This window comes from Diospyros lotus, chromosome 8 (assembly GCF_014633365.1).
Source record: "Diospyros lotus cultivar Yz01 chromosome 8, ASM1463336v1, whole genome shotgun sequence".
Lineage (NCBI taxonomy): Eukaryota > Viridiplantae > Streptophyta > Magnoliopsida > Ericales > Ebenaceae > Diospyros > Diospyros lotus.
Genome location: NC_068345.1, coordinates 12,781,433 through 12,806,670, shown reverse-complemented (window position 1 = coordinate 12,806,670; position 25,238 = coordinate 12,781,433). Strand labels below are relative to the sequence as shown.

General features: G+C 33.5%; 1 protein-coding gene across 1 annotated transcript; it reads right to left on the bottom strand.

Moving 5' to 3' along the window:
* Positions 1-5,472: 5,472 nt before the first annotated feature.
* Positions 5,473-25,040, bottom strand: LOC127808526 (immune-associated nucleotide-binding protein 9-like). Its single transcript, XM_052347101.1, has 8 exons — positions 24,932-25,040; positions 23,481-23,729; positions 23,087-23,195; positions 6,719-6,972; positions 6,340-6,614; positions 6,101-6,265; positions 5,846-5,980; positions 5,473-5,744 (listed from the first exon to the last, which is right to left on the bottom strand). Exons 1-8 carry the CDS (start codon positions 25,038-25,040, stop codon positions 5,571-5,573), a joined length of 1,470 nt encoding a protein of 489 aa, XP_052203061.1. The 3' UTR covers positions 5,473-5,570.
* Positions 25,041-25,238: the final 198 nt, after the last annotated feature.

Sequence of the window (25,238 nt, the reverse complement as noted above, 5' to 3'; positions counted from 1 at the left end):
ACTGTTGTTTATATGATGCATTGGATTGTGAAATGTGGTATTGTCTTGAGTTTTGTGTGTATGTATGGAATGTCATATTCGGATGTTGTCTGGATAGTGTAGCCATAATTCTCCAAAGGCGTGACGGAATAATAGGGGTATTTGATGCTGGTATGCATGTCAGGATAGCCACCTTGGTTTCCGTGATAGACCGTTTGGTCAGGAAAGTTGCACTAGGACAACTAGGTGGTCCATACTGTGTTGTTCATGTGGGATGTCAGCCTAGGATGTTGTCTGGATAGTGTAGCCGTAATTCTCCAAGGGCGTGACAAAATAATAGGGGTATCCGGTGCTGGTGTGCATGTCAGGATGGCTACCTTGGTTTCCGTGCCAGGCCGTTTGGCTAGGAAAGTTGCATTAGGATGACTAGGTGGTCCATGTGAAATTTTGGAGTTGGAATTGTATGGTGGTTCCTGGATGTTTAAGGTGGGAACGTAATCTGGTGAGATGCGTTGGCAGCCCCATTTAAGCTAGAACCGCCTCGCGTCATCGTGTCGTCGAGTCAGTATGGTGGCATAGCTTTTAGAGAGATTGCTTTTTTCCCATGGTAGGGTTAAGCGCTGGGGATTCTCTTGGGCTAGGGCTTACCGGGTGTATTGGTTTATTTCATGTCTTGCATTCATTTATGAAAAATGTGATTTTGAACTCTCACTTAGATGATTCAGCATCTAATTTGGACTATGTCCCTAGAATATTTAAACGTTCCAGGTGAATGCAGCTGTGCGAAAGGAAAGGGAATTGCCGAGGAGTGACAGCGATTAGTTGATAGTTTGTAATATGTCATTTTCAATAATGTTGTTTATTTTGAGGACGTCTTGTAAGTGTTGGTTTGACTTTATATTATAAATAAAGTGGTTTCGGTTATAACCTGTTAAGGTTTCAATCTAGCTTCCGCATTTATGTTGGTGAACCTGTCTTAGTTTATTGATAGTTAATAGTTGATATACTGAGAAGGTGTAACGGGATCTTCGGGGAACGGTGTTTGTGTTGGGTTTCTGTTATTTATTTGGAAAAAAATTTATATCCCCGGAATCTTACGTTACGTAATGTCCTTCTGGGAATTGGGGTGTTACAGCATGACTATTTCAAGTATTATGTATAGCAAGAATGTATGTTTTAAAAGTTTATGTATTGTATTGAGAATTTGGTATTATGAACTATGCTATCAATGTATGAGATGCTATGATCAGGTTCAATTTCAGCTTTTGCTTTATATGATTCTGCTTAAACTTAGAGTATGAATTGCTAGGTTTTGCACTAGATAGGTCTAAGGGAGTTTCGGGAATAATGTAATTTAGCATGAAAAAAAAAAAAATAAGTCCCAAATTTCCTAAGTTATAATACACCCTAAGTAAGTGGGGTGTTATAATGAGAGACACGGATAATATGTTTTAGCACTGTTATCACAGGGGCTATGATGGTATTATAGTGTGATGATGATGTATGTGCTAGTATATGTACTTGTGTGCATGTGTGTATAGGTGTTAGGCCACTTTCTACTAGTGTGTTCTCAGAATCAGTACATGCATCTCATATAAAAAGTATAGGGGACTTAAGTGGTTAGGTGAGCAACTTATGGGGATTATCTCTAGGCACCTATTTTTCCTGCACTATGTTTTTCTTTAAACCTCAAATTATGTAAACTTATGGTACATATACTCGTTGTTCATGTTACTATTATGTTATTGTATCCATGATGTTCATTCTAGCATTTTTATTGCATACTCTCTTAGTGGGCATGACATATCTTCTACTCGCGAGTCCACAAGACTCATATTTTTTTAAAAATATTTTCAAGAGATTCTTCTTTAAATATTGGTCCAGCAGATCTTCTGATATGATGTCAGATCTTTTTTTATTCTTGATTTGATATAGGACGCTCTGTGGAGACGCACACTTATTGTTGAGACTTTTCCTTTGTACTTTATTTTTGTGGTACTTATTTGTGCCAGAAGCTCGCGATATGGTATTGTATATGTATTTATGGCAGGAGGATAATTTTTTTGTAACTGTTGTACATGAAATATTGAGATTTTTGCGGAAAGTTGATATATTAATTTAATTCATGTCTCTATATTTTGTCAGTATTATTGATGCTTATAACAAATCAAACTAGAGAAGAGACTTACTAATCCACGGTGGGGCCGCTGGGCCTAGGGATTAGTACTGGTCAGGACTTATTAGAAATCGGGACGTGACAGTTAAAGATGAGGGTGGTCCTAGTAGTGCGTGATCTTTCAAGATAGTTATGTACAAAACTCCCTTGAATCGAAGATCTTGGGTTATCAACTTGTTTGTGCCATGCTTATGGTCGCGTTTTGTCACTAAGGCTTGATGTATTTATTTTGAAAAATCCTTATGAGATGTAATGGATTATGCTTAGATTGTCTTGAATGAAAAATGGTTGTGGTCTTTATTATTTGGTGTGAATGGAATGTATATTCTTACTAGAGTCCTATTCTGTATCCAACCTTCTATGGCATCCCCTCTTGGACTTCCTAGTCATAGGGATTCCGAGAATGGGCTCACCACATGATTCCTTTTCTCAAATTTGAGGCCAATTACTTCTTATGGATCCTCTGCCACCCTATAAACAAAGTGTTTGCCCTTGTTTCTCAAGAAGAACATTAACGAAAGGTTGGGGTCAATCTTAATTCAGGTTTTGGCTCTGCCAATACTATGGCATTTGCTGTTAAAAATGATGCTTCCAAAGGAAATTACAATTCTGGAACTCATAGTGGAGGCAGTAAAGGGAATAATAATCCAGAAGGTTACAAAGGCCCTAAGAAAGAAAGACCTTTCTGTACTTACTGTCAGCTTCACTACCATACCATAGTGGAGGCAGTAAAGGGAATAATAATCCAGAAGGTTACAAAGGCCCTAAGAAAGAAAGACCTTTCTGTACTTACTGTCAGCTTCACTACCATACCATTGACAAATGCTCCCCCTAGTTATCAGCCATGACAGAGAAACAACTCTTCTTCTTCCAACATTAATGCTGCAGTCAATCAAGTTTCGAATTCTGAGCCTAATCCTCAAGGTGCAGTTGGGAACTTACTGTCAAATCTCAATACCAATCAGTTTCAGCAGCTGATTTGTGATTTCTATCTTATCCAGTCATTTTGCTAGTTCTCCCAAGCCTTCTGGTGAAACAGATTGTTCAAGCACTTCTTTTGCTACAGGTACATGTTTTTCAGTATCTCTGAATCCTGTTTTCTCCTCTCCTCGGTATTGGATAGTTGATTCAGGAGCTACACGACATTTTTGTTCCAATGCTAATGCTTTTATTCACTAAAGACTATTTAGAATTCCAATGTTACATTACCCGATCACTCTCGTATTCCCATGAACTTCTATCATGATGTTAGACTAAGGGTGTGTTTGATAACATGGAATTTTCATAGAAAATGTCATATCCAAGAAATTTAATTCCATCATTGTTGTTTGACACAATATTTTTCATAGAATTCAATTTCATAGTACAACAATTTAAAACATATTTTGGCCTAATTTCTATGAAAAAATGATTCAAAAGGGGTGGTGGTTTTTATTTTTTATGGAAGATGAAAAATATTTTCCTTTTCCAACTAAATACAATCAAACACACTCTAAGTTCTATGTCGATCCTCAAAGATGTACTATTTGTTCCACAGTTCAAGTTCAATTTGCTCTTTGTAAGTGCACTTACAAGATATTCTCAACTTACTTTTGGTTTCCTTCTTGATTGGTTCTTCCTTCAGGATCTCCATAACAAGAGGGTGATTGGCAAAGGTGACAGATTGGAAGACCTCCATGTTCTCAATACTGCTGATTTGACTTTTAATAATGCAGCATGTAAGTCTTTGATTTCTACCCATGAAAATACTGTTTCTGCCAATGTTTGGCATAATAGACTTGAGCATTTATCGTTTCACAGATTACATGAGTTGCAAGAAAAATTGCACTGTGATATTACCAAGTTTAATGAAGTCATTCCTTGTTATATTTGCCCATTGGCTAAACAAAGAAGATTCTTTTGAATCACGCAATCATATGGCCAAATCCCCTTTTGATTTGATTCATTAAATCATTTGGGGGCCTTACAACGTTATTGCTCATTCTGGTCACCGGTTTTTCTTACCAATATTGGTGGATGATTGCAGTCGATTTAGATCTGATAATGCTCCAGAATTAGCCTTCACGGAGTTTTTTAATGAAAAGGGAGTGTTATATCAGTTTTCTTGTGTGGAACAACCTCATCAAAATTCTGTGGTAGAGAGAAGATATCAGCATTTACTAAATGTTGCTCGAGCTCTTTATTTTCAATCCCTGGTTCCTCTTGAGTTTTGGACTAATTGTGTTCTCACAGCTACATTTCTCATCGATTGAACACCTTCACCTCTACTTCAAAACAAGACACGTTATGAAGTTTTATATCAATCTGCTGTGGATTATTCTCCTTTTTGGGATTTTGGGTGCTTAGCTTTTGCTTCCACTCTCACTGCTCATCGCACCAAGTTTCAACCTCGAGCACGGCTGTGTTTTTCTTTGTTGTCCTCCAAGCGTCAAGGGTTACAAGCTTTATTATGATATTCTTCACTCCAAACAAAGAAGATGTCTGTTTCCACTCTTCTCCAAGATGGCTGTAAAAGACATTCACAGTCCATCTTGAGAGGGAGTAGTAGATATGGTTACATATTTAGAGTCAGTTAAATAGGTGGCATATGTAACTAATTCTAGTTAGGGAGCTAATTATATAGCTACTTCCTGCATTACTTCCGGGATGTATGAATCAGTTTCAATCAGAAGGTTAGTCCCCATAGATAAAGTGAGATGTGCAGCAACCATTTCGATATATATATATATATATAGGGTTTTACGTTAACCATCATTTTAATATCATCAAAGAACCAATTCAGTGGACCGGAAAGAAATTTTCTTACTAGGCTTCAACCATGATACTGCTTCCAAAGCAATTTTGAAAAAAATGAAAAGAACTTCCTCTATAACTGTTCGAGAGTTTTCAAAAAAAATCTTATAACAAGCCCATGTAACTGGATGAAGATAATTTCTCACAATAATATCAACAACGACTTTAATACTCTGTAACACAACATCGAGGTTAGTTTTATCATCCCCATCTGAGGCTTATTCCACTAAGGATTGTTTATTTGTAGATTCCTAGAACTTTCTCCTTCTTGAGAATCGGACTACAAGATTTTAAAAGAGAGGTACTTTTCTTATACTCATTGTAATAAAGACGAAAAAGCTATGTTTGTAATATGTAAGCTTTATTAGGATAAAGGAAACACATCCCTTATATCATCTAAAGTGAACTCCCCGTAAGAAAAACCAAATTGCTTAACCAAATGATATATAGTGCAATAAGTGCACAATCTTTCCTTCATCATTCATCCAAAAAAAGTAGGACGATTGCATATAAGACCAGTCCAAATTCACCATGAATTACAAAAACAATGTTCTGAAGATATGTACGTGCTTATCAAGATCTGCTTTGCCCTGGAACAATTAAATTGCTGCAAATAGCATTACTACAGAATTACGCACCAGTTACCACTATGCTCAACTCTGTGGATCTCTTTTCTAATATCGCAAAATTGTTCATCGAACCTCCTCGCACTCTCTTCAGCCTTGCGCCTTGCATCCTTCTCGCGCTCCACTTCCTCTTGAAGTTCCTTAACAGTCTCTTTCATCCTAGAATCAACCTGTGGAACAAAGCAAACGTGAAAATAATTGGCCGGCCTAGTACCATCAACCATCCGCATATTTATTACTACGCGTGTACAAAAATGTAAAAAAATTTTACACTCTGAATCATTTGTTGGTTTTGTTCTTCATAGAATTTCTTCAATTCTTCCATCATCTTAGAAACCTCCTGCTCAGAGCATCCCTTCAATGAATTAACCTCTTCTGTCTTAGCGTGGAAACTCTGCTCTCGTTCCTGTCAAAATCGCATATGCTGATTACTACAGCCTTGCCACCATAATTTTAACAGATATATATATATGTATATTATATATTATATATATAGTTCATGCAACAAAATAAAAGAGACCCACACCTTCAAATCAGCAATTAAATTCTCTGTATATGGCAGACCATTATTCAGCGCTACAACTGTGTTTATAAGAGCCTCGAGCTCTTGAAGCTGTTCGGCTTTCTTTGCTTCATCCTTAGTCTTATTATCAAACAGAACCTTTCGGTTTCCACATTGCTCCAGAAGATCCTACAGCCATAAATTCAACAATTTGCTCCAGAAGATCGAACACTAATCATCAGTATTAAATAGTAATACTATACCTTCAAAGGGGCAGGGCAACACTGCCCAAAGTATTCTTCAAGAGAAACGCCATCTTCTTCAAGCTCATCCCCACCGGTAAAAACTACAATCACGTGATCAATAATTTTCTCTCCAAACAACTCTCGCAAGCAACGGAGGGAGGATTCCTCTTCTTTTGAAAAGCGGCTTCTCACTGAGAATACAAGAAGAACAGCATGGATTCCATCCTTGGCAAATTTAACGCATTCAACAATCCTTTCACCCATGTGAGTCTCAGGGGTGAAGTCAAATATTCCTGCCATAAGTGTATAAATTAACTAACTGCCCACTCAAACTTGATAACGTTAATATGGCACATTATACCGGGAGTCGATTGTCGATTGAAATAATTATATATACCGGGAGTGTCGATTACGTTAAGGATATGACCATCTTTCAGTACAGTGGTGTACAGCTGACATTTATCTGTAACCCCAGCAGAGCTAGCCATTGACCTAAATGCCTTCCTTCCAAGGATGCTGTTTCCAGTCGCACTTTTACCATTGCCAGTACGTCCAACCAAGACTACGGTTCGACCACCATCACTACCACCACCACCAACACTGTTTCCGTCGCTTCCGCCTCCACCCATGCTAAGAAAGAGATCAAGCCAACTGCAGAATTGCGGATTAATAAAATGAAATGATTACTTCTGTGAAACGAGGATATACATACAAAGGATAAAGAAACTTCGGAGAAGGTTGACGACTGTGGCCATGACCCGATGGATTAATATTAGTGTATATAACAGGAAGAAAATAAAGGGACGAAAACTGAATTCAAGGTATGTAAGGATGGATGAATAGAGCAGAGAGAACAAGACATGAAGACAGCTCCACCGCGACCAATCACTGAATCCACTTAAACGTTTTCGATCTTTCATTCAATTTTCACCTTCATTAATTGTCTTCCAGGCTTGCTTCCCTTGACCCGATGGATTAATAAAAGAAACGTTACTTACCTAGTTGAAGAAGGAAGGATGCAGGGCTTCAGGTGGTTGTTTCTTGTCCAATCACGCAACAAGCAATAGATAATCACTAGCCGCAGGATCCGAAGGCTTTATAATAAAAGAAAAAGAATGTCAACGGACGATCATTTCCATTTGGCAGATGGAGAGAGAGAGAGAGAGAGAGAGGAGATGAAAGGACTACAGAAGTATTTACATGTCCATTTGAATGAATGAATTCACCAACTTCACATATTCCAATTTTCATCTTGATTGTTATCAGTTCAATGAATCACAGAGCGACATCTAACCTTCCCTTCTGCGTCGATCACCATTCCTATCGACAATTAATTCTTGCTAATGTATAATATTAATTGGACACTTAATTCTTGAACTATTCCCTTTGTCTGGCCTTAACCCGAGACTTATCCAATAGTTCTAGCTCTAGATTTTCTTGCGCCGAATACGTATTATGTCAGTATCAACAGTATCTCTACTAAGTTTAGGTGAAAAAACGTAAAATGAGTAAGATAAGTTGATATTAAAACAACTTATCTGTAATATTAAGATAACTTATTCAAAGAGAGAGAGATAAATTTATCTAAAACCTCTAAAATAAAAAGTCATATAACTTCTTTTCGAATAAATTTAACAAACATAATAGAAAATACTATTTTCTAGAATACTTTTTATATCTCATTTTTTTCGATTTATATCTTAGTTAACAAACACTACCTAAAAAAATAATCTTCTCTAACCATCATTTAGGAGAAAATATGAGACTATTAGAAGTAAACTTCTCTAACCATCGTTTAGAAAAATAATCTTTAGTAAGTTTAAGAAAAATAAATAATAAAAATAGAAGATCGAGTAAATAAAATTTTATAAACAAGATGGAATTCATAAAGGTTGACAAAGAGTGTTTACGGAAAAAGTTAAAAACAAAAGAAAAAGAGTTTTAAAAAAAATCAAATTTTGATATGAGAACTTGTACTTTTACTTATTTTACACTTTTTATACTTTGAAACTAACTTAGAATCCCATCCATTTTAATTCTTTTCAAACAGACTCGTATGTTAGTTTTAACAACTATCATTATCAATTTTAATTCAAAATGAAGTAGTTTTAATTTAATATATATCATTAATTAAATTATCTAAAGATTAAGGTTAACTAAAAAAAATTAACATTTAAAAAATAAAAAAATCAAAAGAAGAAAAAGAAAAGTCAACACTCGACCACCATTTTCATCAACAACTCTTATCTTTCTTTTTATTCTCCGTCACTAGACAAAATACATTGTTACTCTTTTCTTCTTCTTCCAAGATTGTCTCAAATCTAGATTCATTTAAGATTGAACACAACAAAGAAGAATATGTTGAAAGTGATTTGTTAGTAAAGCGCTCCATTTAGTGAAAAAGAAGAAGAGGGAAAAAGAAGAATATAGCTTAGATAAATGTTGCTTCAATGATGATAAAAAATATGTTGCCTACAAGGAAGCGGAGAAGTATATGTTGCCAACAACAATATTAACAATGTTAGTTGATATAATTCTGATAAAAATAATGTATGTTTAGAAAAAATTAAAAGCAAAAGAGATTCAATTCACTTAAAACGTGTATCATACAATTATGTTCACACCATCACAAGTTTTTCAAAAAATACCCTATAGAATACTTTATCTCAATTATTCTTTCATATATAAACTAAAAAATATTTATAATTTCTCAAAATATATTTCTGAATTACACAAAATATACTTACAAATATTTTTTTTCTAAATTATAAATATAATATATTTTTGAAAGATAATTATAAATATTCTATATAAATATGAATCGGTTTTAAAATATATATTTTTAGGAATGTATTTATATATTTATAAAATTATATTTTATAATAAATGTTTTTCTTATCTTTTCCTAGCAATGTACTTATTTATATATTATAAATATATCTCACTCACAAAATATATTTTCCAAAAAAGTTTCTATATTTATATCTGTCTATTTAGTTATATTATTATATGTCAAATGTCGTGTTTAACATATGACATTGATAGTGCAGCTACTAGCTTCACTGTTAAAAGAGAGAAGGAAAGGGAAGAGGGACAATTAACTGCTTAAAGCCTTCAACAACCCTAGTCAATACAATTTCACACCAACTTAACATTGCTTTTTGAGTCCACATTGGTGAGTAAACTAAAAACAGGTGAAAGAAATCAAACGAAACCGACAAAAGCAAATTAGCCTACAGTTCCAGAACAAAAATAGCAAATTTAAATCGATCCAGAAATTTATATCTATATATCTATCTATTTAGTTATATTATATGTTAAAAGTTGTGTTTAACAACTTTGTTAATTGACTTATGACATTGATAGTTCATTAGCTATTCAAGAGTGACAAGCTCTCTCTCTCTCTCTCTCTCTCTCTCTCTCTCTCTCTCTCTCTCATAAATGCAATGCATCAATGCAACTTTTACATAATACAAAGTATCATTTGTATTGTCCTTTAGAGTATAGGTCGAGCGGTTGGACAAATGATATGTCAGATTCGCACCGGTAGGTCGTGAGTTCGATTATCGCCCTGTGCAGTGAAGTAATGCCTAACACTTATGATTTATCTCATCTGCCGAAATCGATGGCACGAGCAGCGAGGGCCGTTCAAGGGCGATCATCTCAAGTATCATTTGTATTGGTAAAGCATGACTACAATGTCAATATGCTTCCGATCCAACAGCCAGAACAATAAGCTTTTGATTTGCTCTCGAGCACTGATGCAACTACATATACTAGCTTCATTGTTAAAGAGACGAGACAGGGGAAGAAGGAGATAGAGACACAGAAGACTTGGTCACCCTAGTGGCTAGAAACCATTTGTATGGCCCAACTTTTGAGCCTTATGTTGAGAAGCCCAAGAAGAGCTAGCTAGATCCATATGGCCATATAAAAACTTTAGGGCTCCTAGTTTTTCCCTCTCTCTTCTTCTCATTCTGCCCATTACACTCTCTCTCACTTTCACTCTCTCTCATTTTCTCTTCTAAGAAAGTTATGTAAATCACCGATTTTGCAAAATTTGACTGTTGGATCACTACAAAAACAAAAAAAAGTTTTTTGCAACGAAATTTAGTGATGGAATAATCCCATCACTAATTAGCGACAGATATTCCATTGCTAATATTTTTAATAGTTTTTTTAATTGAGCTACGGAAAGACCCGTCACTCAATTTAGCAACGAAAACCTAGTTACTAAATAATTTTTAATAAATTTAAAACTTTAGCAACGGAATAAATCAGTCGCTAAAAAATATAAATTAAAAATTTAAACTTTAGCAACGGAACAAATCCATTACTAGAAAATAAATTAAATTAAAAATTTAAAACTGAACAAATCCGTCTCTAAAAAAAAAAAAAACTTAAACTAAAAATTTAAACTTTAGAAACGAAACAAAATCTGTAGTTAAAAAATAAAAATAATTAAATTAAAAATTTAAAACTTTAACGATGGCACAAATCTGTCACTAAAAAAGAAAAAAAATTAAATTTAAAATTTAACAACGGAGTAAATCAGTGGCTAAAAATGAAAATTTTAAATTAAAAATTCAAACTTTAGCAACGGAACAAAATCCCTCGCTAAAAAATAAAATAAAAATTTAAAACTTTAGCTACAGCACAAATCTGTCACTAAAAAAGAAAAAAATAAATTAAAAATTTAATATTAAGCGACGGAACTAATCCCTAGCTTAAAACCAAGAAAAATAAATTAAAAATTTAAATTTAAATTAAAAAAATCAAATTAAAAATAAAAAATTTATTATTTTTTAAATTTTTTAAGTGCAAAATTATTTTTTTAATTTAATATGAAATTCACACATTAATTTTACATTTTAGCAATTAAATTTATATTTTTAACTCAATTTAACCAACCTAACCAAGAAGGCTCACGGGCTATAGTAACCAATCAAAAAAAAATTCAAAACCCGACAATGATATAAAAGTATTTAAATAATAACCTTAACAGGCTACAAACTCTTGGCAGATCGGGCCCTTACATTAAAGACCCAACTCAAAATAAAAGACTATTTTACTTAAATAACTTTTAACAAAACATTTATAAAAAATTAATGTGAAATTTATAAAATATTTAAATTAAATTTAAAATGTGATTTGATAACAAAAAATTTCATAGTTAAATGTAGAATTTATAAAAATTTCAATTAAATCCAAAATTAGTGACAAAAAATTTCGTCATTATGTTACAAAATTAATTAAATATGAAATTACAAATTAAAATTAAAATAAGAACAAAATTTTTCGGTGCTAATATAATAATTTATATACTTCTATTTAAATTAGTAAAGAAATAAAATTAATAAATATTAAAATTAAAATTAATATTCATTTCCCCCTACTAACATTAATATTCATTAAATAAATTTAGAAAATTTTGAAGTATAAATATAATTCTGAAAAGTTTGGAAGAAAATACTACAAATATATTTTATGTATATTAATAGTCAATGAGGCTTCCAAATCAATTGGCTCGCGCGCGTGCATATAGGTGCTTGGTCCTTGAAGGTTAGGGGTTCGATTCCAAGGTGCAGCGTTTGGGATTATTGTTGGGATTATTATCCCAACACGTGTAACACTCCACTTTTCAGGCATGTTATTACTTATGACAATTCTGAGATAATAAAATTTTTCTTTCAAAAATAATGTTAAAGCATATCATTTTTCATATTCATTCCAAAATTTTTATACATCTATCTCGAAAAAGAATCATCATAAACATTAAATGCAGAAATTAGAATCGAACATTAACTTTAAAATTAACCAATAAAAATGTTATACATCATCACTCTTCAAAACGTTTTGAATTCAAAGTAGTAGAACTTTAATACACAAGCTACATAACATATATTCATTACATACACTTTGCTAAGTGCCATTATATGTCTCTTTCATCCTCGTTCCTACTACAATCTCAAACTAGAACCTTTGAATATTCCAGGGGCAAAACCCACATTAGATGTTGAATCATCTATGTAAGGTTTCATCATTTAATACACATATATGTATACAATGTACATTCATCATTACTTCATGTTTGGGTTAATCACACCCAACTATTGCCTGCCATTTTTACAGTCTCCCTACCAGACCGAGGTGTATGGGTGCACTATTGGCAAAGCAACGGCACCAATCCCAAACCCATACAACATATGAAGAAAAATCTCATCGTGCACATATGTATATTGTTGGGATTACATAGATCTTATCATATGTGTAATGAAATTAAAAATTTATTTTACAAGTATCCCGTTTTTCAGAAATTATGGTTTAACAAATTAGAAACAAAACAAAAGGTTACCTCTTAGATGAAATTTGATTTCACGGTTAGGTTTCCCGCCGTATAATCCTCCAAGTGTAGGATGCCGAGTTGGTCCACCTGAAACTATTTTTATCCAAGAATATCAAAGAGAGAGATAAGTGAAAGAAATTTTTCACAAAAAATTTCCAACTTACCTTTTGGATTCAAGAATACTTCTCCAAAACTCTCTCAACATTCAAGTGAATCAAGAAGACTCAAATGTGTTGAATGAAGAGATTGAGAGCTTTTATATATACATTAAATTTGTAACACCCCAATTCTCGGGAGCGTTAACGTAACGTAAGATTCCGGGGATAATTTTTTTTTTTCAAACAAAAATCCAACACAAAAACCATTCCCCGAAGATCCCGTTACACCTTCTCAGTATATCAACTATGAACCATTAATAAACCAAGACAGGTTCACCAACACAAATGTGGAAGCTAGATCGAAACCTCAACAGGTCATAACCAAAACCACTTTATTTATATATAAAGTTGCACCAACGTTTACATGACGTTTTCAAAAGTAAATAACATAACTGAAAAGACATAATGTAAACTATCCGCTAATCGCCGTCACTCCTCGACGATTCCTTTCCCTTTTGCACCGCTGCCTTCACCTGGAACGTTTGAATATTCCAGGGACAAAGTCCAAATTAGATGATGAATCATCTAAGTGAGAGTTCAAAACACATTTTTCATGAATAATGCAAGACATGAAATAAACCAATATACCCGGTAAGCCCTAGCTCAAGAGAATTCCCACGCGCTTAACCCTACCATGGGGAAAGAGCAATCTCTCTAAAAGCTATGCCACCACACCGACTCGACGACACGACGACGCGACGCGATTCTAGCTTAAATGGGGCTGCCAACGCATCTCACCAGAATACGTTCCCACCTTAAGCATCCAGGAACCACCATACAATCCCAACTCCAAAATTTCATATGGACCACCTAGTCGTCCTAGTGCAACTTCCCTGGCCAAACGGCCTGGCACGGAAATCAAGGCGGCTATCCTGACATGCACACCTAGCATCAGATACCCCTATTATTCCGTCACGCCCTTGGAGAATTACGGCTACACTATCCAGACAACATCCTAGGCTGACATTCCACATGAACAACACAGTATGGACCACCTAGTCGTCCTAGTGCAACTTCCCTGACCAAACGGTCTGGCACGGAAACCAAGGCGGCTATCCTGACATGCACACCAGCATCAGATACCCCTATTATTCCGTCACGCCCTTGGAGAATTATGGCTACACTATCCAGACAACATCCGAGGCTGACATTCCATACGTACACATAAAACTCAAGACAATGCAACAATTCACAATTCACAATTCAATGCATCGTATAAACAACATTTATAAAATGCAATGCACAGTTCAAAACGTTTAGGGACAAACCTCCCTCATAAATCCAACCGTCACCGGTTACCATTTTAATGCACAAAACCATTTTGCATGAAATCACCATATGTTCAGATAGAACAAGCACAATAAATCAAGTTTTGGAGGAAAACCACTCACAAGAAAGCCAAATTTTGGTAGCGAACAACTCACCTTGAACGAAACTCAGAACACCTCGAATCTTGTGCCCAACCTCAATTTTCGTGCAATTCCTCAAGTCTTTTAACCAAACCACCTCCTTACAGGTCCTCACGCGCTGCCTAAGTGCTCTACGCGTGTGATGCCTCGCGTATGCTTTAAAAACCCTCTATCCACTAAACCCGAAGCACTCTCGTCTAGCACAAATGTATCACAATTTCGAATGAGAGAATCCCTAGCTTGAGCCCCTATTTATATGTTTAGGAAACTTAGCCACCAAGAAATATATATTCTGCAATCATTTCAAATCTTTCAAAATCTTTTCCAATCATTCCAAATCTTCTAATATTTTCTATAATCATTCCAAATCTTTTGATATCTTTTGCAATCATTCCAAAATCTTCTAAGATTCTCTGCAATCATTATAAATCTTCTATAATCATTCCAAATCTTTTAATATCTTTTGTAATCATTCCAAAATCTTCTAAGATTCTCTGCAATCATTGTAAATCTTCTATAATCATTCCAAATCTTCTAATATCTTTTGTAATCATTCCAAAATCTTCTAAAATTCTCTGCAATCATTGTAAATCTTTTATAATCATTCCAAATCTTCTAATATCTTTTATATATTCATTCCAAAATCTTGTAAGATCTTCTGCAATCATTGCTATCCAAATCAAATCTTTTCTTATTCAATCAAATCTTATACAAATCTTATCCTTAAAGTCATCATGAGCCTTCATCTTATCTCTAACGTCATCATGAGACTTCATCCTTATCTCTAAAGTCATTTATGAAGCTTTTTTCCTGAATCTCCCAAATGCCCCTAGTAAAAAGATTTCAAGAATTACACTTTGGCCCGAACTTTTGAATAATTGCACTTAGACCCTTTTCAACATGGTCCCCGGGCTAATTTTTAATTGCATTTTAGTCCCTGAAAAATGGACTAATTGCGCTAATGCCCCTAATTTTTCGGTAAATTACACTTTTACCCCCAACCTCAAATATTACGATTTTGCCCCCGGCTCAAAAACTGAACTTCTCTTTAAAGACCTTTATAACCCTTTGAAATATCCCAAAACACTCTCTTTAAAATTCTGAAAAAATATCGTTTCGATCTCCCTCCGTCAATTTCGAAAAAACTGCACTTAGGCCCGAATCTTCGTTTTAGCTACAAACCCTTTTGTTTCTTCCAAAAACTACTGAAGGGTTACTCTATATGCCAAATATGAACTTCCTTGGGGTTCCATTGACTTCCCGGATGCCCCGTATGATAATTCGGTATTTCAGCCTAAATCACAATTGCCTTTTTTTAGCTGTACCGGGAGCCGTTCCCGATCCAACTTCTTTTGATGCCTAAAATCATAACTCGTATTACTTGTCGATACTATACCATTTTCCTTGGCTATCTAGGGTCCAGGGTACTCCCTCTGACTAATTCGATCGTCCAAAGTTGCGTTAGTGTACCCTATAGTCTTATTTTCCACAAAGTCCATTTATGCCCTTCATCAAATATTATTTATGACCTCAAATCATTCTTGGGTATTACAAAATTGGTTGGGCTTCTCAAGCCTATTCCATTTAATGTAATTGGGTCAAGCCCAATCCAATGTTATTAAATCCAATAGTGCCATTGGGCCAAGCTTAATGTGCTAGCAAAAGGCCCAACCCAATTAATGATTAAATAATTATATTCATAATATAATTATTTAATTATTCTTATTTATCCAATAAATAAATGCACTATAATTAGTAATTATAAAATTACTAATTTATCTATTTTCTCTTTGAAAGTGATTTCTTTTGGGTGGAATTTTCTAGATTTACAAATAAATTGGCAATAAGAATAATCAACAATTAATTCTCGTAAATCACGAGTCACATCCAACAATATGTTATGATTACTCAATTTATTGTGAAGTGGGCATTGTGAACCTTTTACTACATTACCATGCAATATGGTCTTTCTATCGTCCTATATCCCGACAAAATATGAGATCATGGTCAGTAGGTCGAATTTATTAATCTCATCATATGACCAAATCTAAAATCAATCTTGACTAATTATGACACAACCCGTATGGAACAAATTCCATCGTCATATTACCTCGACCAAGGATTTATCGTCAAGTGATTACTAGATCGCATATGATTTATTCCTCATAAATCTTGAGGTGATAGATTCCATGTCTGATGCACACATACCTCATTTATCACTGCATCAGGCACATAGATACGTATGATTATTCATGATTAGAATAATCACATAATATCACTGATATCCTAATCCACCAATACACAGATATTCATATCATCTCAGGTCTAAGGACTAGTTGCAAAATCGCAGCTAACATTAAATCATATAGAATGGAACGATATCCATGTCATCTCGGACTAGTTGCAAAACCCACTCATCTTCCTTCTATATCTCATACAGAATGGCACGAGACTCACCAACCTTATCTTTCAGTATCTCATACTAAATAAGGAAGAAGACGATGTGCTGGCCTTTACGAGTTGCTATTATCTAGATAAGAAATTCTACGGTCAGGGACATGTTTATAGTATAACAAACTGTGGATTATTCATTACTCGTATTCTTAACTCTTAAGAATGGTATCCACTCCTTATTAGACTAATGGATGTATGTTTTATAATTTAAACAATATTACAATTTAAATAAAACATAAACTTGCCATTAAATAATATTTAAAGAATTACAAGATCGAGTCCCCTTGCGTCACTAGAATTGATCTTTAGGGCTCATATCTAACATATATTTCATCATCAAAAAATATAAATGCACTCTACATGATGCATAACATACTAAGACATGACAACATGATAACAAAACGTTTGCATGAAACTAGTCTTTTTTAAGTTGAACCACTTACCTCAAACGTATCTCATAACATCTTAATTCTCGTGTCAGACTTCTAACGTACTCAATTCAGAACCTCAATGTACCTGGCCATCATATTTATTCAAGTATATCAATATCCTATTTTTCTGAAATTTCTCATAATTTTTCTCTATTTCTTCCTATTTTTCCTCAATAAATCCAAACAATATATTTCACGAATATTTTTTCAAATATTTCTCTATAACAATTCATAAAATAAATTTCTTGATTTTTTAAAATTTTTTAGAAAGTTTTTACTCACCTTAACTTATCCTCTTAGACTTCCTTAGTACTCGTGTCCTAATCTCGAAACGCATGCTTGGTTAATTTTCTAGCTCCGGGCATACTCCTCAATCCCCAAAATAATTTATAGAATTTTAAAAGATTTTCCATAATTTTTTGTATTTTTCTTCTTTTTCTTTTTCCTTTCTTTTATTTTCTTTTTCTTTTTTTCTGTTTTTTTTCTTCATTCTTCTTTCTTCTTCTCTTTTTTCTTTCTCCCATACTCCTTTTCCAGCGCACGAACAGCCACCAGCCAGCCCCTGCGTGCACCTACTGTTGGCCACCTCCGTCGTTGCCGCTAGCCGCGACCCTACCACCGGCCTTACCAGACCACCTCGGCCGACCTCCACCGGCCTTACCGAACCACCTCGGCAGCGCCCTGCTCACTGGCTTACCTTTTTCCACGCGACCATGGCTGCTGCTTGTGACTATGGCTATTGGCCACTTGCTATGATCATTTTTTTGCCACCATCTCGGCCATCAATCTGGCTAACTAACCACACTCTCGACGCCAAGCTTCTTGCTGCTCTGCTTCAATCATCACAAGTCGTCGCTTGCTCTCTCCTCCATTCTCGGCTCTCCCATTTCTTCTTCATCTTGATTATTGCTTCCTCTATTTCTTCTCTTATTTATCGTCGATTTACCACCAACTCTCCTATCTTGGCCATCCTTCCTTGTGTGCGAATCCCTCTAAATCTTCAAAGGCATGGAGATTTGGAGTTGCAGGGCATGGCTAAGTTGTAGAGACATGGCTACCATCTCATGAAACACACAACATGTACATATACATATATATATAATTATATATTATAGGGAGAAATTCATAATTGTCCTAATTCAAATGTATAAAATCGTTTTTGTACTTTTCATAGAAAAAAAATGTTTTTGACTATTCAAACAAACTAATTACACCCTATAGCCACTTTTATGCAAGATACTAGAAATACCCTTAATGAGATTTTAAAATAGAAAACCCACATTGTCCTTAGCCTAATTTATCAAAATACCCTTATCTCTTTCATATAAGATTTCTTTTTTCTCCTCTTCCAACATTCACGTTACTCTCTTTTTCTCCATTATCAAACTATCCAAACTCAGTCATTCTTCATACATTCAATCTTTTTGCTTGTTGGGTCATTCAATCTTCTTCATCAATTGCAACGACCTCACTGAAGTCTCACTCAACATGTTTCTTTCTTTCCAACAAACAATTTCACTCAATCTCAAGATATCGATTTGATTTGTATTTGTTTTATTTTTTAAAATAATTTTTGTGTTCACATTGCTTATTAAGGCTGTGTAGAATGATTGTGGTTGTGAGCAAAACATATTTTGATAGATATCATTCCAAATCTGTACTAATTTGGGTGGAAAAAAAAAATTTCAGAACTGCACATCGTTATCGGGTTTTGTGGCCCACAAAGCCCGATCGAGTTTTGTTCCCCATTAAGCTCGATCAGGCCTTGTGGGCCACAAAGCTTGATCGGGCTTTGCAAAAAAAGAAAAAGAAAAATCAGGTTTTGTGGCCCACAAAGCCCGGAAATGAAATTTTTTAATTTTTTCTTTATTTTTCCTTCAAATTAGAGTGTTCCATTAGCACTAAAATGATGTCTTTTTACGTTTATTGGGTTAATTGAATGTATATATAATAACAAACACCATTATCTTTCACTTTATGTAAGGATGCCTATCCACTATTAACATAACCAATACATGATCAATTGTTCTATCTAATATTGGACAAAGCAAAGATAATGTTATGATAATAAACTTACTCAAGAATAAAAGTGTAATTTCCTAACAATATTTTATTTTTTGAGACTACTAGTGGGCAACTTGAAAAAATCCCATTGAAAAAAAAAAATCGGGCTTTGTGGGCCACAAAACCCGAGCATCGGGCTTTGTGGCCCACAAAGTCCACTATCGGGTTTTGTGGCCCACAAAGCCCGGAAATAAATTTTTTTAATTTTTCATTCAAATTAGTGTGTTCCATTAGTACTAAAATGATGTCTTTTTACATTTATTGGGTTAATTGAATGTATATATCATAACAAACATTATTATCTTTCACTTTGTGTGAGGATGTGCATCCACTATCAACACAACTAATACATGATCAATTGTTCTAGTTAATATTGGACAAAGTAAAGATAATGCTATGATAATAAACTTACTCAAGAATAAAAGTGTAATTTTTTAGCAATAATTTATTTTTTTAGACTAGTACTGGGCAACTTGAAAGAATCCTAATTAAAAAAAAAAAAAATCAAGCTTTGTGACCCACAAAACTCGGCTATCGGGCTTTGTGGCCCACAAAGTCCGCCATCGGGCTTTGTGGCTCACAAAGTCCGCCATCGGGTTTTGTGGCCCATAAAGACTGAAAATGAAATTTTTTAACTTTTCTTGATTTTTCCCTCAAATTAGTGTATTTCATTAGCACTAAAATGATGTCTTTTTACGTTTATTGGGTTAATTGAATGTATATATCACAACAAACATCATTATCTTTTACTTTGTGAGAATGTCCATCCACTATCAACACAACCAATATATGATCAATTGTTCTATTTAAAATAGACAAAGTAAAGATAATGCTACAATAATAAACTCACTCAAGAATAAAAGTGTAATTTCTTAATAATAATTTATTTTTTGAGATTACTAATGGGTAACTTGAAAAAATCATATTATAAAAAAAAAAAAAATCGGACTTTGTGGCCCACAAAACCCGTCCATCAAGCTTTGTGACTCACAAAACCCGGAAATGAAATTTTTTAATTTTTCTTGATTTTTCTTTCGAATTAGTGTATTACATTAACACTAAAAATTAAAAAATAATAATTATTAAGAAATATTTAGTAGTAAATTATTTTTTTTAGGGTGAACCAAAGGTGGGTTCGAGACCCAACAAGTTATTAAATTATTAAAAAAATTATTATTATTAAAAAATAATAGTAATGATTAGAAAATAATAATAAATTAATAGTTAAAATTTTTTTATTATAATTATGATTTGCAATTATTATTACAATTGAAAAATAAAATAATAATCATTGAATAACAATTTTTCAATTATTTATTTAATAATATATATATTTAAAATTTTGAATTATTATTATTTAATTAATTTTATTTATATATAATAATACATATATATTTAATAATAAAAAACTGGTGGGGGACCCACCATGGGTTCAAGACCCACCCAATTATTTAATTATTAAAAAATAAGAATTTGTATTGAGAAATAATAATAATACTTTAATAGTTAAAAATTTATTATTATAATTATGAAGGGTTTCTCGAGTTTGCTTGTGGGGTTAAATAGAAATTTAACCCTTTTGTTTGTTTTGTATTGAGGATAGTTTGATAATTTATTGTCTTTATTTTTATTCTTAATTTTTAATTAAAGTGGGATGTCGAAAAGTTAAAGGTTGGGGTGAAAAGTGGTAAAGTGGCTATTTTTTGTAACTATTTGTTTGTAGGGGGTAAAAATATTTTTTTGTCAAAAAAGGGCTAAAAACGAATTTTGTATTTGTGGGGGTTGTTTTTTGCAATTTCCACTATATTATAGTATAATAATAATAAAATTATACATTTAAATCTCACTTTTCATCTCTATTTTACTTGGGCAATTCCTTAATTGTAATTACATTCTCAAATACCAAATTAATTTACATTACGATAACGAAAATTTAAAATTAATACCTTAAAGCTTACTTGATAAAGACGATTTCGTCTCTGCGCCTTCACGGGACCTTTGTTTTATCCCAAAACTATTTCAAGGTTTATTTTTACAAAAAATAGGAACTTGTTCAAGGTTTCGTTGACTTCCCGGGAGTCCCTTACAACAATTCGATTTTCTAGCCCAAATCATAGTAGTACCGAAAATTGTTTCGATTTTGATTTCTTTTAATACCATAAATCCTATCTTGGGACGTTTGTCAGTACCATATTAATTTCCTTAGACATTTACGCTCTGGGACATTTCCTGTAGTCGATTCAATATTGATAACTATAAGAAATTATATTTAAAGTCTCAAATTTTTTGATAATTTCATCTATAATCTACATTAAAATTACTCTTAAGCTCTTTTGAAAATCTAGAATATTACAGTGTGGCCACGTGGTTGGCGTGCAGGGAGGTTGGTGTTATTTTCTTTTTTTTTTGTGAGCATGCACTAAATTAAGTGATGAAATTTTTTTTGTCGCTGATTCAGTAGCTAAATTTAATTTATTACTAAATTTCGTTATTAAAATTTAGTGATGCCAATTTTAGCAAGAATCATGCTAGATGTACACCCATTTTGTATATCTTGGGCTACATAAGGGGGTATGATGACCAAAATACTCTACGCCTTACGCACGCCTCTATACGTCTCATGAGGGGCTTTTTTGTCATAATACCCCCTTATGTAACTCAAGGTGTATAAAATAGGTGTACCAATAGCATTTTCCTTTTAACAATAGAACTCGTCCGTTCAGATTGCTTCCCTTCGCCTCTCGATGCATCTATCGCCTCCCGACACCTTGCAAATCGCCACGTTGATAGCGAATTCCGTGCCGGTGTGTAATCCTTATCCACGTTAACTTTTTCCATTCTTTACATAATTGTGATATATAAAGTGTGTTTGTTGTCTCTAAATGTGTGTGGAATTTTGTCCTAATTGACTGAAATTTTCCCAACTAAGTTACTTGCCGCAAATTATCGTTGCCGAGTTGACGTGGTGTGTGGATTATCACCTCTATGGATAGGCTTGTAATTTGTTACTCTGGAGTGCAGCCAGCAAGATATTAAGATCCATATTTCTTTTAAATATAATGTTACTGAAGTACTTTTTGAGCTCCTCATTTTATTTGCAGCCACATAAGTCTTCTTAAATCCTTCTAATGGAGGATGTACTTTGGCCCTAGTATCTTTAACAAATCCCCCCCCCCATAAAATCAAAATATAGTTTTAATAATTAAAAATAAACTGATATGAAAGAACAGCAAACTATGAGGGTGTGTTTGATTAATATTTGTCTAGAAAACAAAAATCATTCCATTTTTTAAAAAATAAATTCTATGAAAAGAAAATTTAAATGTTTGTATCATACATATTTTTTTATAAAAAAATTAAGAATGTTTGATTGCTTCTATAAAAAATATTATAATAATTATTTTTTATGATAAATGTGTCTAATCAAACACACTCTTTTCCATTGTTATAAAAGTAGAAAAGTTCTCTTAACATTTTGAGATGGTAAAATATGAAACTTATTTTAATGTGAAAAAAGAGAACTTATATAACACACACACACATATATATATATATATATATTTCTGGTATGTGTTTTTGGAGTTGCTGTGCGATCATGTCCCATTCTTGTATCTATAACTGTGATTCTTATTTGTCAAAAAATTTTCCCATTTCCCTTCCTTCGGAGTATGCAAGGGAAAATACAAAAATTATTTTAATGTGTGCACTGCATCCTCTCTATTTTACCTTGTACTGTATGCTTTGAGAAAACTTTTTCCATTTCCCTTCCTTTGGAGTATCTAATTACTTTGTATTGAACAAAAATCCGTTTGGTGCGTTATCACTCAAGTGCTACTCAGGAGTCATAGAGTTCTTTAAAAGAACGGATATTGGCTCTTTGGATATGGGAGATTGTCTAGGTACCATTCTTCTTTACAATTTGCTTCGCCTTTATTTTCCTTCCTATCTGTTTGATCCTGACTCTTCTGATGCATTACCTCAGCAATTGGTGCTATATTTGCTGCAACAGATTCTGTTTGCACATTACAGGTAAAGTATATATTGAAATTGTATCAGTTTTTGATGTATTGCTTGTATCAAAATTGCAAAATTAAAATATTAGATGTTACAGGTGCTCAATCAGGATGAGACACCTCTCCTCTACGGTCTGGTATTTGGGGAAGGTGTGGTGAATGATGCAACATCAGTGGTTCTTTTCCATGCATTACAAAACTTCCGACATTACAAATGTCAATCCGACAATTGCCCTGCACTTTATTGGCAATTTCTTGTATTTATATTTTGCAATTTCTTATACGGTTGCTACTGCCCCCAAAACAGCCAAGCAGCAGCATTTCGTCATCAGGCTGCGCAACTCCAAGTTCGCTTTCAGCACCCCTTCTTGAAGTTGATCTTGGCGGCCACCACTCCAACAACCTGCGCTTGCTCTTGGCGACTCCAAGTCGCAGCGTGCACCGCCTCTGGCGCAAGTTTGACGACACCTTCATGCGGCCGGTGTTTGGTGGCCCGGGCTTTGTTCCCTGCTCACCAACAGAACTCAATGGTACTGCATAACGGAAATGACAATAGAAAGAGAGAACGGGCAGTGCGTACAATTTAACGGCGTATTTCGTTCTCATTTGGGCATTGATCACAACAGTGTATTTTTATGTAACAGTCAGATATTCAAGTATTATTAGTGTTTTGTTCGAATATTAATTTTCACCTTGTAAATATAAATTTTATAATTTCTATATAATTCTGTTTTTAATTTATATTATAATTAAAATTATTTTAAATTAATTAGGTTAATTTAATAATTAATTATAATTAAAAAATAAAAAAATATATTTATTTTAGCCACGGAATTAGCAATGTGATTCCGTCGCTAAAAATAATTTTTTTTTAAATTTTTTATAACATAGCTATAGAAATTTTTATCGCTATATTAATTTTTAATTTTTTATATATATTTTTAAATTTTTTAATTTACTTTAGCTACAAAAATTTTTGTTGCTATATTAATTTTTTAATTATATATATATTTTTAAATTTATTTTAGCAACGAAAATTTTTGTCGCTAAATTAATTTTTTAATTTTATATATATATATTTTTAATTTTATTTTAATGACGAAAATTTCTGTTCCAAAAATAAATTCTTACTTTTTTTATAAAAAATTTCAAAAACATAGTGACGGAATAATCCATTGTCATTTTGTTTGGCCACCATATTAGGCGATTAAATTAGAGACGGAATTGTTACGAAAATTTTCGTTGTTAAATTTTAAAAAATATATATTTAGCAACGAAATATTTTCATCGCTAAAACAAAAAAATCGTATAGTGGTTCCAGTTGTCTGTAAAGTGTAGGATAATAGTTAGAGAGCAATAGCTACAGAGCAAGGAAAGAAAGAGTAGTTGAAAAAGAAAGAAGGGAAAAACAAATAATTAAATAGAAGTGTACGGGGGGGAAGATTAAACGTTAGGAAGATGAGAAATCATCGATCGAAAGTGCAATTAATTATAAGGGTCTAAATCTAAACGGATGGAGAAAAAGCACAATATTCTAGTTGTTGTATAATAATAAATTAAACAAAAATAAACCTGACCTAGAATGACACTACCATAGTTGCAGGAATAGTCTCTGGTGCTGCAAGTATTGTTGAAGCAGTAAACAAGAAGAGTTAGATCCAAAAGCTTTAGGCGTGTTGACACTGTCCTCAAGGATATTTGGTCAAAGTAACGTATCCTCTAGGATTCAACAGACTCTTGCAAGTGACGAAGTCTTCAACGGCCAGAAGAGGGCTCGGCCTAATCCGAACAACCACGGATAAGGCATCAGAGTGTGCTGCGGAAGCAGTTTCTTTCTCTTTCATCTTTTTCTTGGTAGCTTATTGATCTCCGTTTCGCACCTTCTATTAATATATATATATATATATAACGATTTTGTTGGACAGACAGACGGAGGTTGGACGAAGGAGAAAGTTGGGGCTCTCATGCACTGCTCACTGCTCTTCCTTTGATGTCTCTGGCTCGCTCTCTCTCTCTCTCTCTCTCTCTCTCCAAGCAAATAT

Excerpts from the sequence above, each read along its gene's own strand:
- LOC127808526 (XM_052347101.1), bottom strand. The coding sequence starts at position 25,040 with ATGAAAGAGAAAGAAACTGCTTCCGCAGCACACTCTGATGCCTTATCC. Across the intron at positions 23,196-23,480 it reads TTTTGGGGGCAGTAGCAACC|AATCTGTTGCAGCAAATATA; the intron begins GTATAAGAAATT and ends ATGTGCAAACAG. Across the intron at positions 6,973-23,086 it reads GCAAATTGTAAAGAAGAATG|TTGGCTTGATCTCTTTCTTA; the intron begins GTACCTAGACAA and ends GCAATTCTGCAG.